The sequence below is a fragment of the Cimex lectularius genome, unplaced genomic scaffold (assembly GCF_000648675.2).
Source record: "Cimex lectularius strain Harlan isolate CLEC.00 unplaced genomic scaffold, Clec_2.1 scaffold70, whole genome shotgun sequence".
Lineage (NCBI taxonomy): Eukaryota > Metazoa > Arthropoda > Insecta > Hemiptera > Cimicidae > Cimex > Cimex lectularius.
Window position 1 is genome coordinate 867,428 of NW_019392651.1, and position 13,303 is coordinate 880,730.

Below are 13,303 nucleotides of genomic sequence, written 5' to 3' on the forward strand. Positions count from 1 at the left end.
AAATGTTAATTTTGATTTTAATAATAAAATACAAGACATTTATTAGGAGATAAAAAATAATTTTTCATGTATTGATTTTGTGATCGACGTTGTGGTCAAGGTTGGGGCTGTTTCTTAATTCAAAAACAGTTCAACTAAGCTTTCGACTTTACTTGAAGTCACGTTCATGGTCTGAATTACAAGAACATCAAAAACATACATTTTAGGAAACTTGTAGAACAATATTGTTCATTTTATGTATTTGCCTACATACTCTAAATAAATAAATAATTAGTAAATAGTGTACTCTTACTTTTCTATGTAATTAATCCATACTTTTTGTCACTCTTAAAAGTGTTAATTGAACCAAAGAGCCAGAAACATACATAATAAAGAAATATTAATATCACTGAACTCTTGACATTCCTCCACTAACGATCTAAGTGAAATATTAATACCATTTAATTCACTAGTTTTCGTGGTCCGGTTGACCAATTAATATTTTTCAATTAATTAAGGTTTTTAGATGAGATAATAGTCAGTGTCACGGGCGGGATTCGAACCCATCAGAAAAGTCACGTTAGCTCAAGTGGTCGAGTAGCGGCGTATCTAGCCGAAGGTCGTTGGTTCGAATCCCGCTCGTGACGCTGACTTTTTTTATTTGAACTAAAAACCTTAATTAATTAAATACCATTAGTATTTACATTATATTATAACAATATGCTGAATTTGTGAACTAGATATAATTGAATATTTGGTTCAGTATTTATAAAAGATTTGTATATTTTTCCGTAAAAGAAATTAAAATTGACGCGATAGGAAGAGTATAAATTGGAAAATTCTTTTCTTTTTTTTTTTTAATTGCCACCTCGATGGCATTGTAGGCAAATACATAAAATGAACAATATTGTTCTACAAGTTTCCTAAAATGTATGTTTTTGATGTTCTTGTAATTCAGACCATGAACGTGACTTCAAGTAAAGTCGAAAGCTTAGTTGAACTGTTTTTGAATTAAGAAACAGCCCCAACCTTGACCACAACGTCGATCACAAAATCAATACATGAAAAATTATTTTTTATCTCCTAATAAATGTCTTGTATTTTATTATTAAAATCAAAATTAACATTTATATACCTTCAATTGTTTAAAAAATATTGTCAAATAGACATATGGTATTTAATGCAGTACAAGGTAGTATGTAAAAGACGAGAAGTGAACAAACAAAGCCAGATGAGAAATAAAACTTCAGGATAGGCATGTCTATGAATTCTGAGAAACAAATATGTTCCAAATGTCTTCAATGACGAAGGTTTCCATCAGCACTGGGACCAACCATACCCTTAGAAAAGCAATGATAATCAATCATCTGACGACAGCTCATCGATCGACAGGCCAAATTGACAATAAAGCCAGTTTTGACGTTAATTGCGTAAAATTTTTGTTTCGTCGGCGGTTCGTTGTGCTGCCGAGCAAATGCAATGTGTCGCCCTTGTTTTATCAGGTCGGTCGGTGGCAAATTCGTCGAGGTCAACGTGACTGCAATCCCCAGCACAGGTATCGATGAAGTGTTAATCATTTGAGGGGGATGTGAAAATACACAAACACACTGGCACACTAAATGTACACTCTCCGAATATAACGTCATCGCCCGTCGCCCTTTCTGTAATCCATCAGACCGTTGTATCAACAATAACCCAAAGTTAACATTTACTTTCCTATATTGAATCGTGAGGGCTTGGTAAGTTAAATAACGTGGAAAAGACTTATTTCTGGTTCGGCCAATTCTCTAATTTTCTAAAGGTACTTTGAAACTGTACTGGTAGCTATGATGAATGTGCCGTGAACATTGTTACTAAGTTTAGTTACTAAGTGATCAGATTATGCAATTCCACTTAATAACCATATTTTCTATTTCTTAAAAACTAACAGTTACAATTTGCGGGGTTTTTTTTGAGGTTCGCAACAACAAAGGTAATAACAACCCTGGGAGTGTCGGCATTTAAAAAAAAATTTCCATTTGCAATATGTCGGGTTCAAATGCAAGGCCGCTGAATTTAAACCCAGGCCCTGTATTTTACAGTGATGAGCGTTGTGTCAACGCCTCAAACATTGTGGCCACCGACGCCTCTACGTCATATTTTTTTTTTATATTTCGGAAAAAATGAGTTTAAATTATTTTCGTACACTCAAATTCGAGTGTACAGTTAGTTGAGTGTAAAGTTGTTAAATGATTGTTTTTTGAACTTGGAATTCGATCGTTGAATTGTAAAATATTTTTCAAGCAACAAAAGTTTTCATTTGATCTGTTGGACAGGACAGATGTCACTTTGATTATGTAATTATATAGCTCTACTGTATTTAGTACACAGACTTTTACATTTCGTAAAATTTACAATACGTTAAATTCACCGTATATGAGTATTTTGTACTGGTAATCCAGGACGTTCAAATTGCCAATATTAGTTATCAGAATAAAGATTTATTTATTTGTTTAGAAAGAGTGAGAGAATGAAAGCACGAAATAGAAAGAGAGGGAGAGAGAGAGAATGAGAAGGGGGAGATACAGAAATAGACAGAGAGAAAATAATTTTAACTATAATTTAATTAGCTTAAATTTCATAACAACTCTTATGAATAACAATCATTAGCAACAATTAAGGGAGCAGAAACAGGACAAACTAATATCAACAACAAAAACATTAATTTTGAATGTTCTTAATCATCTTCATCCCTTCGTCTATCTTTGCCAGGTTGGTTTGCATAATTTGGCCACAATACGTGTGTTATGGGGTCCAGGACGTTCAAATTGCCGATATTAGTTCAACCCACACCGATCAGTAAAACAATGGATGCTTTCTATAGGTGCGTGTATGTATGTGCTATAGTACGTGTATGTGTGGGTTGGGAGATAGATAGGTAGATAGAGATAGATAGATAGATAGATAGAGAGAGAGAGAGAGAGAGAGAGAGAGAGAGAGAGAGAGAGAGAGGGAGAGAGAATGAGAGAGATAGAGTGAGAGAGTAAAAAGAGAGAGGACAGGAAAAAGAGAAAAAGAGGGAGTGAGAGAGTGTGTGTGAGAGTGTGTGCAAATGACACATTTCCATGTTTCCAATAAATGAGAACATTAGATTATTGTTATGGTGAGTATACTTTCCTTATATATTTAAAATATTAACAACAATTATTTTCTATCAAATTACGTACGTGTTAAATACATAGTTCAAACAATCTATCAGACAATAGAGTCGCTTTGTTAAAGTTTTAATAAACTCATTTTAATAATGTTATTTATATAAAAGGGAAATTATTACTTCAATTCAATAATAAATAAATGACGTTACAGTTGAATTTCAATTTGTTTTAAATTCTCTTGTTAACATTCGACATTTTACAGTTTAAAAAATGATGAGCTTTGTAAACGAGTAAATATTATACAGATTAACTGTGTAGATTAATGTGTATATATGAAAAAGGAAGACAACAAAACAATATTTTTACAACTTTACTAATGTACGTTATTGATTAACGTAATTAAATAAACTAAGGTTAGTTTCAAACATACTATATATATATATATATATATATATATGATAGGACAGGAAGTATTGACTCTTTCCTACGGGTACTGTATAGCAAACAGGAAAATGTTAAAGAAGGCAAAATATATTATCGAAATTGAAGAGTAAAAAAATATATGTATAAATCTACAAAAATGACATTTTGTGAAATTAATTCTGCAAAACTCTCTCTGATTCAAGAGAAGGTAGTATAAATACTATAAAAATGCTTGTTTATCCCAGCGAAAAAAGTTTCATCCCAACTTTGGAAGAGTTTTAACAAATCGTTGGGCAATATTGACAAAAGTTACTTTTTAAGAAATTCACGTTCAGTTCGTGCCGTAAGGAAGCCCTAAACCATTTTACATTAACAGAATTAAATTAATATAAATTAATTTGGCTGTTTTCTTCTTATGTTGATATGTTTGATTTAATATATGTGCATTGTTTACAACATTACATACCATTGTTTTTATTTTAAAGTGTAAAACTAATTAATAGATTCACAGAGGAAGATTTGTTTAATGTGTTTAATTATTAAGACGTCACGTTTTTATTGGTATAATAGTAATTCTCAGATATGGAGAATAATCCAATTGAATTTGTATTTGGCATAAGACTTCGCAAATTTCTATCATTGAATGTCGACCTAATAAAAATACCGAAGAAATTAGGCATTTCCTATTTATGAATATGAGCAGATTTTCCATTAGAATTTTTATGAAGTAAATATTCGGACGCAAGATAATAATTTCTTTGTTTAATGGGTGTAAATGGCTCGGAACGGACTAATTCCTCGGGGTTTGATATGTTAGCCAACCCGGCTGCAGCAGTCTAGTATTATCTTTCTTGTGGTATCCCTTTACCAATTAAAAGTTCACTAATTGTGGAGGGCTCTTGCGTTTTCACCGCTTTGAAGTAAAAATCGGAAAACACTGGCTATCCACTTTTTTCTACTCACATGATAATTCAGATGTTTAAAATATACATATACATATTTATAAACAACTCTTTGAAGCTTGTTCGTTGAGTTATAACTTATGATTCATCAACACGGAAGATCTTTGAGTTCTGAAGTTGGGTCTTACCTTTTTGGTTGTGTTTCTTCGAACCCTAGAGAATCGTAACAATATGAATTTCTTTCAATAAATTAAGGTTTTTAGTTGAGATAAAAAAGTCAGTGTCACGAGCGGGATTCGAACCCACGATCTTCGGTTAGATACGCCGACGCTCTACCACTTGAGCGATCGATCGTCCGTTATTATTTTATCACCTCGATCCACACGGACACTAACTTCCCATCTCAACACCACCTTTTGAATCTTCCCTCCTTTTTGCCATTTTTCCCACTTTTGGATTTCTGTACATTGACAGAATTGAAAATTCATTTTTTCACATCCTACATGTATTTGTAAAATTTAAACAATGTTTATAAATCTCAGGCCCTGAAGAGGATATCAATAAAGATCATACTTTGGAACGACAAATAAAATGTTTTTCTAAAACCTTCTTTACACCAGACCGCATCTCGCGATCTCCGAATAATCAATAACAATAGAAAATAATCACTAGTTTCAGAATTACCTGATGATTTTTAACTTTGCCAGGAATTATATTTTTATTGACAGATTCAGTTACATATCAATCATCATAATTTAATTTAAATCGTTTGATATCTAAATCAAATAAATCAAATGGAATAATATTTTTTATCTAGGTCGGATTAATAATAGAAGTTAGATAAATAATCAGTGAGATTGGGAAAAATAAAAATATGGTGTTCAGCATTAAGTATGCAGACTTTATTGTTTCGCCTCAGATCTACGGACAACTAGCACTTATTCCAGTCTCTTTCTCCTCTCTCTCTCTCACTCTCCTCTCACTCTCTCTTTCTTTGTCTGTCTGTCTGTCTCTCGGTCTCTGTGTGTGTGTGTGTGTGCCTCTCTCTCTCTCACTCTCTCTCTCTCTCTCTCTCTCTCTCTCTCTCTCTCTCTCTCTCTTATGTCTGTATCTGTCTCTGTCACTCTCTCTCTCTCTCTCTCTCTCTCTCTACTCACTCTCTCTTTCTTTGTCTGTCTGTGTCTGTCTGTCACTCTTTCTATCTCACTCTCTCTCTCTCTCTCTCATTCCACCTCTCTCTGTCTCTCTCCTCTCACCTCTCTTTCTGTCTGTCTCTGTCTCTCTGTCTCTCTCTCTCTCTCTCTCTCTCTCTCTCTCTCTCTCTCTCTCTCTCTCTCTCTCTCTCTCTCTTTCATTATTCCCCCAATCCTCTTCTGATTTAAACTGATTTACTTAAAAAGTAAATTTTTATATCGAACTCTTTGCCACTCGTTATTCACATAATCTATCTCGAACTTCATCAGTTTTTCGACATACGAAGAAAGAAAATTAATGGGTGTTGGTTGTGTGGAAAATGCTCATCGCTAGCGTAGGTTGTGCTATTGTAACCTTATCGTTTAGAAAAAATTGTTTATATTATCTGGCAAAGAAATACATTATCTTATCACGTTGTGCTGGCCTCTCATCTCAAATTGCCAACCGATGAACTATATTGAATTGAAAACCAATTAAAAATCGCCAAAGTGTTGAACAAGAATTCCTTTCTCTTGAAGCCAAATAACTATTGTAAGTGGGGAAAAGTAAATCAGTTGCCGTTTATGAGAGTTTCAAAAGGATCCATAAATAAACACGAACAATAAGTAATTATACGAGCAGCGTTTTTAATTATGGAACGCTCCCCTCCGAAAGAAATTTCTGAGCAATTTAACTCAAATTGTGTCGACGAGATTTGAGCCATCAATTCCCAAAGTTGTCACGTTTATGAGGAAGACAAAGTTAAGAAACCGGAGATCCGAGATACTTCTTAAGATGCGTAAAACAAAACTTTATTAACTTCAATTACAGGAAAACGTTTAAATAAATTGATGCTCCCATTTTGTTGGTAAAACAATAAAACACATTAAAATAAAATTTGAGTATACTGGGTATAAATATTGAAAAAATATACTGTTTATTTTTGAGTCAGGGACTTTATAAAACAAGCTCAAAACTAATGAGCATAATTAGCGTAAATATGTGTGAATTTTGTACAATAACTTGTAAAGTTTACTAATATAATTATGCTAACATTAAATATTTTAATGATACTTATAATTTATATTACAACAAACAAATTCAATCCATAACAGCTTCTTTTATGAAAGTGATGCATAAAAATAGCTTTGGACTTGTTTTTTATAGTAAGCGGTTATAAAATGATGATGATGCAGGTTGAGAAACTTCTATATCACAGCACTATGTTCTATCTGAGATGATCGGCTACATAAGCAAATAGTCAAATCAGCAAACGTAGTAACTCATATAAACATATTAAACGGCAGACGAACACTTTTAACTTAGAGCACACTCACAATCAATCTGGGTACGTTTTAAAATAATAATACAAAATAAAATTTACTGTAAATAATGTTAACTACGAGACTTCGTTTAATATTTGTTTTTGTGTTTATTTATTTGAATATTTACGGGATTTAATATGTTTCCAAACAACGAACCTTAATAATTACTGAAGAGTATATATTATCATAAAATTTTAAATACACTGAGAAAATAGTAGGTACATTACTACAAAAACTATGTAAATTTTTCGACCTGTTAATTTAATTTGCAACTTTTATTCCATAATAAAAATCGGGAGTTCTAGTGTATCAACTATTATTGTAATAAATTGTAATAACTATACATTACTGAAAATTATATAACATATTTTGCCACTGGATGAGTGTTATTAAAAATATTAAAATTAATTAAGGTTTTAAGTTGAGATAAAAAAGTCAATGGCATGAGCGGGATTCAAACCAACGATCTTCAGCTTTCATCTCAAGCCTATTGGTCAAGTAGACCACGAAATTAGTGAATTTAATGAATTAAAATGAAGTATACTTCACTAAAGCTCTCCGTGGCCATTTCATTTGTCGCCGAGAATCCAATCCGATTACACGAATTTGAAAAATGGCAAAAAGGAGAGAAAACACAAAAGGTGGGGTTGAGATAGGAAATTGATGTCCGAGTGGACCGAGGTCACGATAGCTCAAGTGGTACAGCAGCGACGTATCTAGCCGAAGATCGTGGGTTCGAATTCCGCGCGTGCCATTGACTTTTTTATCTCAACTAAAAACCTTAATTAATTGTAATATATTAATTGGTCAAGCAGACCACGAAATTAGTGAAGTTAATAAAAATCTTTCAATTAAGTAAGGTTTTTAGTTGAGATAAAAAAAACAGTGTCAGGAGCGGGATTCGAACTTACGACCTTCAGCTTGATACACCGCTACTCTACCCCTTGAGCTATCGTGATTTCGACACCAACTTCCCATGTCAACCCCACCTTTTGAATTTTCCCTTTATTTTGCCATTTTTCAAATGTCTTGCAATCTATTTGATTCCCGGCGAGAATTGAAATGGCCACGGAGAGTTGTAGTGAAGTATACTTAATTTTAACTTAATAAATTCAATAGTTTTCGTGGTCTTCTTGACCAATTAATATCTTTCAATTAATTAAAGCATTTGGTTGAGATAAAAAAAACCAATGGCACGATTGGGATTCGAACCCACGACCTTCGGCTATTTAGTCTCATTTGTCGCCGAGAATCAAATAGATTCTATGACATTTGAAAAATTCCAAAAAGGTGGGAAAATTCAAATGGTGGGTTGAGATGGGAAGTTAGTGTCCGAGTGGATCGAAGTCACGATAACTCAAGTGGTCCACTAGCAGCGTATCTAGTCGAAGATCATGGGTTCGAATCCCGCTCGTGACACTGACTTTTTTATCTCAACTAAAAACTTTAATGAATTGAAAGATATTAATTGGTCTAGCGGACCACGAAAACTAGTGAAGTTAATAAAAATAAACAAATTAATGGATAAAGTGTGATAGGGCTAGTGAGCCAAAGCGAGAATAAGACCTTCGTTTTCTACCTTATGCGCATTTTGTCGACATTTGCATTCAATTATTGTATTCTAAGCCAGAAGACTTGTGAAGAAAATGGCCCTCTACTGCCACATGTATGAAATACGGTGAAGTACGATTTCCACGGGCTTTTCCCTTTGATCTGGACCGTCTTTTGTACTCTTAAGATAAATTCACGCCAAACATAGCAATGCGCAGTTTCTCCATAATTAACGTCAAATTCAGTGATTATTCAGATGTAATTTCCCTTTTGCCTCCGCTCGGCTGTTTAATCTTATTATTTGTTACAAAGGCCGTTCTATTAATGCCGAACTTTGCCGGCCACCCTCAGATTTCGCTTGGCTACAGCAATCAAACGGCCTTATAATGGTGGCCCTTCATTACAAACCACGTCCAGAAAATCGAAGCATTTCAGTTTTTTTAAAGTACTTTTTTGTCGTGTGAAATACAATTCTAAAGATGATTTTAAAAAAAATGTATCATCGTGTTTTGGCTATAAATTTTCTTGCTAATGAAGGACAATTAAAGTTTGATTGTTTGGATATTAAGAAAAACTCTAATTGGGGAAGATTTCTTCAAATCTCTTTCCTCCAAATAAGAAAGTTAAATAATCTAAACCAAGTACTGCGATTGTTTAGATGTAATTTCGTCCTTTGCCTCTGCTCTCGCCTGTTTAATCTTATTACTTATTACAAAGGCCGTTCTACTAGGACAGAAACTTTACGGGTATCCCTCAGATCTAGTATGGTTTCTACAACTCAAACGGTGTTACAACGCGAATCCCATTTCAGCGTTTAAATTGTTAATCGCGCCTATGTTCGGTTTATTATATCTAAAATAAATAATTAATTTGTTTTATACTTAAATAAATAAGTTCTATTTTACTTATATTCAATGATTAGTAACACCAAGTTTTCAATTTCTTTAATTAAATTTTGCAAGAAAAGATTGTTTTGACAATTAGTTGTCAAATTTGTAAACTATTACAGTTAACAGCGATAACTAAAATTTATCATTTCAAAAATAATTGGTACATTAAAGTGTGAATGTTTTGAACTTCATCATATTCCACACTGAAAATAGTAACTTTCCTTTTTCTTTCTTTTTTTCTTGAAGAAAAAAGAAGTAACACCTTTTTTTAAAGTTAATAAAAGTTAAGCTGAAGAGACATGTGATAATAATAAAAATATTCTTTATATGGAAGAGGTTGTTATTGTTCTTTGTTTTAACAAGCCTGACCATTGATTATATGAAGAACAACTTTAAGGAAAAAATGGATACATCTACAATTTTTTTGACAAATGTAAGTTGCATATTGTAGGGAGATATTTCGAGTTAATGAGATGGGCGGAGGGTTATCAGTTTTACCGGGTCCTGGGTTGGTAAATGGCAACTGTCTGTCATAGGACGATGTCTTATTATTTCAAGTTGTCCCTCAGGGAAATATTGCAATGTCTTCTTGTCACATACTCCGGTTTAAACTTTGACAGACCCCTGCCGCGTTACTTTACTTCCTCTCTAACTTTAACCGCCTCCGGAATACATTTTTCCCTTTTTTTCCCCTGGCCCTCGAGTTAACCCGGACAGGCGCTGAACAACTTTATATTCACCGTACGGGAAAATCCTGTTATAAGTTGTACCCTTGTGTAGAAAGGGAAGGAAGCGAAAGCCCCCCATCCAATTTTTTAAAGTAATCTCACCAGTTTCTTATGTAATGTTACGGTTATGTGATTGGGTGAATTGAATCATTAATTTTTTACATACATATGTATTTATTACATAATTTGTAATATATAATGTATATATGGCGGTGTTTTAGCGGTTCGGGGGCAGGGTCACCTCAGTCTTATCAGTCCAAGTTCAAAAAATCAGGAATCGAGATTATTACACTCTACTACACCAAATATTAGACACTTGTTTACGCCAGTGTAAACATTTTTTTACATTAATAATTTATCATTTTAAAAAACTATTAAAAAAAAACGATAAGTTGTAAAAATCAAGACGCAAGGATGGATAAACAAGTCACTTTCAGCAAGATGTCCTAAAAACCGTCAGTCGCTCCCTGGTTTTCGACCTGTACGTACGAACGTACATAAGCTATCTTCAGTTAGTCGCTCCCTGGGTTTCAACCTGTACACACGAACGTACATCAGCTGCCTTCAGTCAGTCGCTCCCTGGTTTCCGACGGGTACGAACGAACGCACCTTTGACTCCGTCCGGCGAGTGGCTGCCAGACTCCAATCAAGATAAGCACGAAATTATCTTCAGATCTTCACTGTCAACAAGACGTACGAACGTCCTTATTCTTTGTCTTTTTAACATTTTGTGTATCAACTTANAGTGCAGAAGGCTTGATGTATATAGACAATATTTTGGCATATCATCGGACCTGTGTGTAGCCTTGAGGCACGGCAGCGGGCACAGATCGCTGTTCCGGTACATCAGGGCTATAGGGATTTTTAAATGTATATAATTTTATGTGCCTGTGTTTGACTTTATGTTAATTGATTTGAATGAATGTAATTTATTAGCATGAAAGGAAGGCGTGATTAAACCCCGCCCCGAGGAATATCAAGTACTCTGGGGTGAGTGTATGACGTCTGGAGAGTAAAAGTAATTTATTAGCGTGAAAGGATGGGATTGCTTATAACCCGCCCCAAGGAATATCGAGTACTCTGGGGGAATGAATATGACCAGAAATCTATGTTTGTCATGTATATGATGTATATATATGTATTGTATGTTTTGTTTTTATTCTGTATGTGACAACCTGAGGTACAAACGAGAGACTAGCATTCTAGAATATCAACGTAGTATATATCTGAAATCAGAGAGTGAGTAACCAGATCGAGATGCTCAAATGGCTGCAGTTTAAAACAAAATATGCGCGAAAGAAAAGAAAAAGATGGAAAACACGCAGAGGGCCGGCGATGACCTCAGCGGTTGTTGGCCCATAAACTTCCCACTTATATATAATATATATAAGTGTATATTATATATTATTACTATTATTATTGTTTACAGGGATTTATAAAAGTAGGGGGACATTCAAACCCTGGCATGTCGGTGTTTTTAGACCAATAAAGCTCTAATGTTGTTTGAATGTTGGATGCCGCTGGATTCGAACAGCGGACCTCCGGTGTGAGAGCATTGCCAACGCCTTTACGGTTTCGGACACCCCCCCCCCGATATAGATTAGATTAGAAATTAGATGTAAACAATTATTATTTCTTTATATGGTAATTTCTTTGTTTTTGTTCTACATTTGTTCATTTATTTGCGCATTAAAATGACAGCAGGTCTTTAACTGTTACTTGCAGTCAAAGTAGTTACACGAGTTTATTATGAAGAATCTGTAAAACGTATTTTCAAAAAATAGACTCATTTTCTTGGTTTATACAAAAGTTTAAGGAATTTAGTTTAAAAGTAAATATATTCATTTTTGTATTGAAAACAAAGGTAATTATCATAATTTCGTATTAACTGATCATAAATATGGCCTTATCAAAGCTCCTTAGTACAGAACGGCATATAAAAGAATGATATCAATCATATCGACTAATTATTAATCACCATTATATTCACTATTGTACCAAATCTATTTTTTTTAAATTTAGCTTAACTTTTAGTAAATATTTTTGACAAGAAAACCGGAAAATATCCTTTTTTGTAAGCATAGCGTTCGTTTACAAGCTATAATGTCACAGGTTATACATGCAAAAATCATATTAACATAAAAAAATACCACGCATACAACCGAAAAATACATGCATAACGACACATTTATAACGATAATTATTTATTGGATGGTTTTTCCCGCATGCTCGGGCCACTCACTTGTCATTGTAGGTGTTATTGTTATTGTTGTTGTTATTCAGGAGGTGGCTGTTGATGACCCGCTGGTTCGCCTCCGGGACGCTGTTGCTGTGTGGAGATATTTTACCCGCCAGCGTGTTTAGAGTCTGCAGCATCTTAACTGATACAACGCTGCCCAAAAACAATAAAGGTTTATGTTATGGACGAGTCAAATGAATTAAGCAATCATGCCATGCACACCACTAATTCTACAGAAAAATTAAAAAGGGTTAGTTAATCAGAAAGTTTTATGTCAAATTTGTTGACAAAAAAACATTAGATCAAAGTCACAACAAATGTAACTTCCATAGGTAAAATAATTTTTTAAAGTTACTTACCGAAATATCCTTTTAAAAATGCTTTTTTATTATTTTAATAAAGGAGTAATTGTTTTTTATTAAACCCTCGTAAATGTGAAAATTTATTCTATTTATTTTAAATTAACTTTTTTAAAGTTACCATTAAATAGTAGGTTTACAGTTTAATATCTATTTTATAATACTGATAAAAATTGGTTTAATTTGTTACGGAAAAGATAATAAAGAAATTAAATAAATTAAAAAGTACATACAAAATATTGTATAGTGTAAAACGAACAATTAATGGCCAACGACATTCAGATATTAAATCGTCTTAATTTTTATACGCAATTGATGTGTAATTCTACAAAAAAAAAAATCGTTTATTTAAATTGGTTTTTAATTTTGTAGTGGTGAACGTTAATGCTAGACAAGAGACTTCATGTTATGTAAGATTTTGAAAAATTATTTACCTGCTTTTAATTAAAAAAATGATAAATTAAAAAAAAATTATGCGACAAACGGCATTATATAAAATTAGTGAACTATCCGATGGTTTATTTTTATCCAAGAAGCATAGGTTTAATAACAAAATTAAATTAATCTATACGTATTTAATAGTCATAATTCACCCATTAT

The 13,303-nt window shown here is 33.2% G+C and overlaps 1 protein-coding gene across 18 annotated transcripts in view; it reads right to left on the reverse strand.

The window, feature by feature from the left end:
- Nucleotides 1-13,303, reverse strand: part of LOC106667682 (CUGBP Elav-like family member 1) — a 661,474-nt gene that overhangs the window by 400,192 nt on the left and 247,979 nt on the right. For 16 of the 18 annotated variants that reach the window (XM_024230657.1, XM_024230648.1, XM_024230655.1 and 13 more), the window contains one exon: nt 12,348-12,497. The exons of the other annotated variants lie outside the window; for them this stretch is intronic. In XM_024230657.1, coding sequence (XP_024086425.1) covers nt 12,348-12,497 — 150 coding nt within the window. The remainder of the gene's footprint in view (nt 1-12,347; nt 12,498-13,303) is intronic. 18 annotated transcript variants of the gene reach the window in all.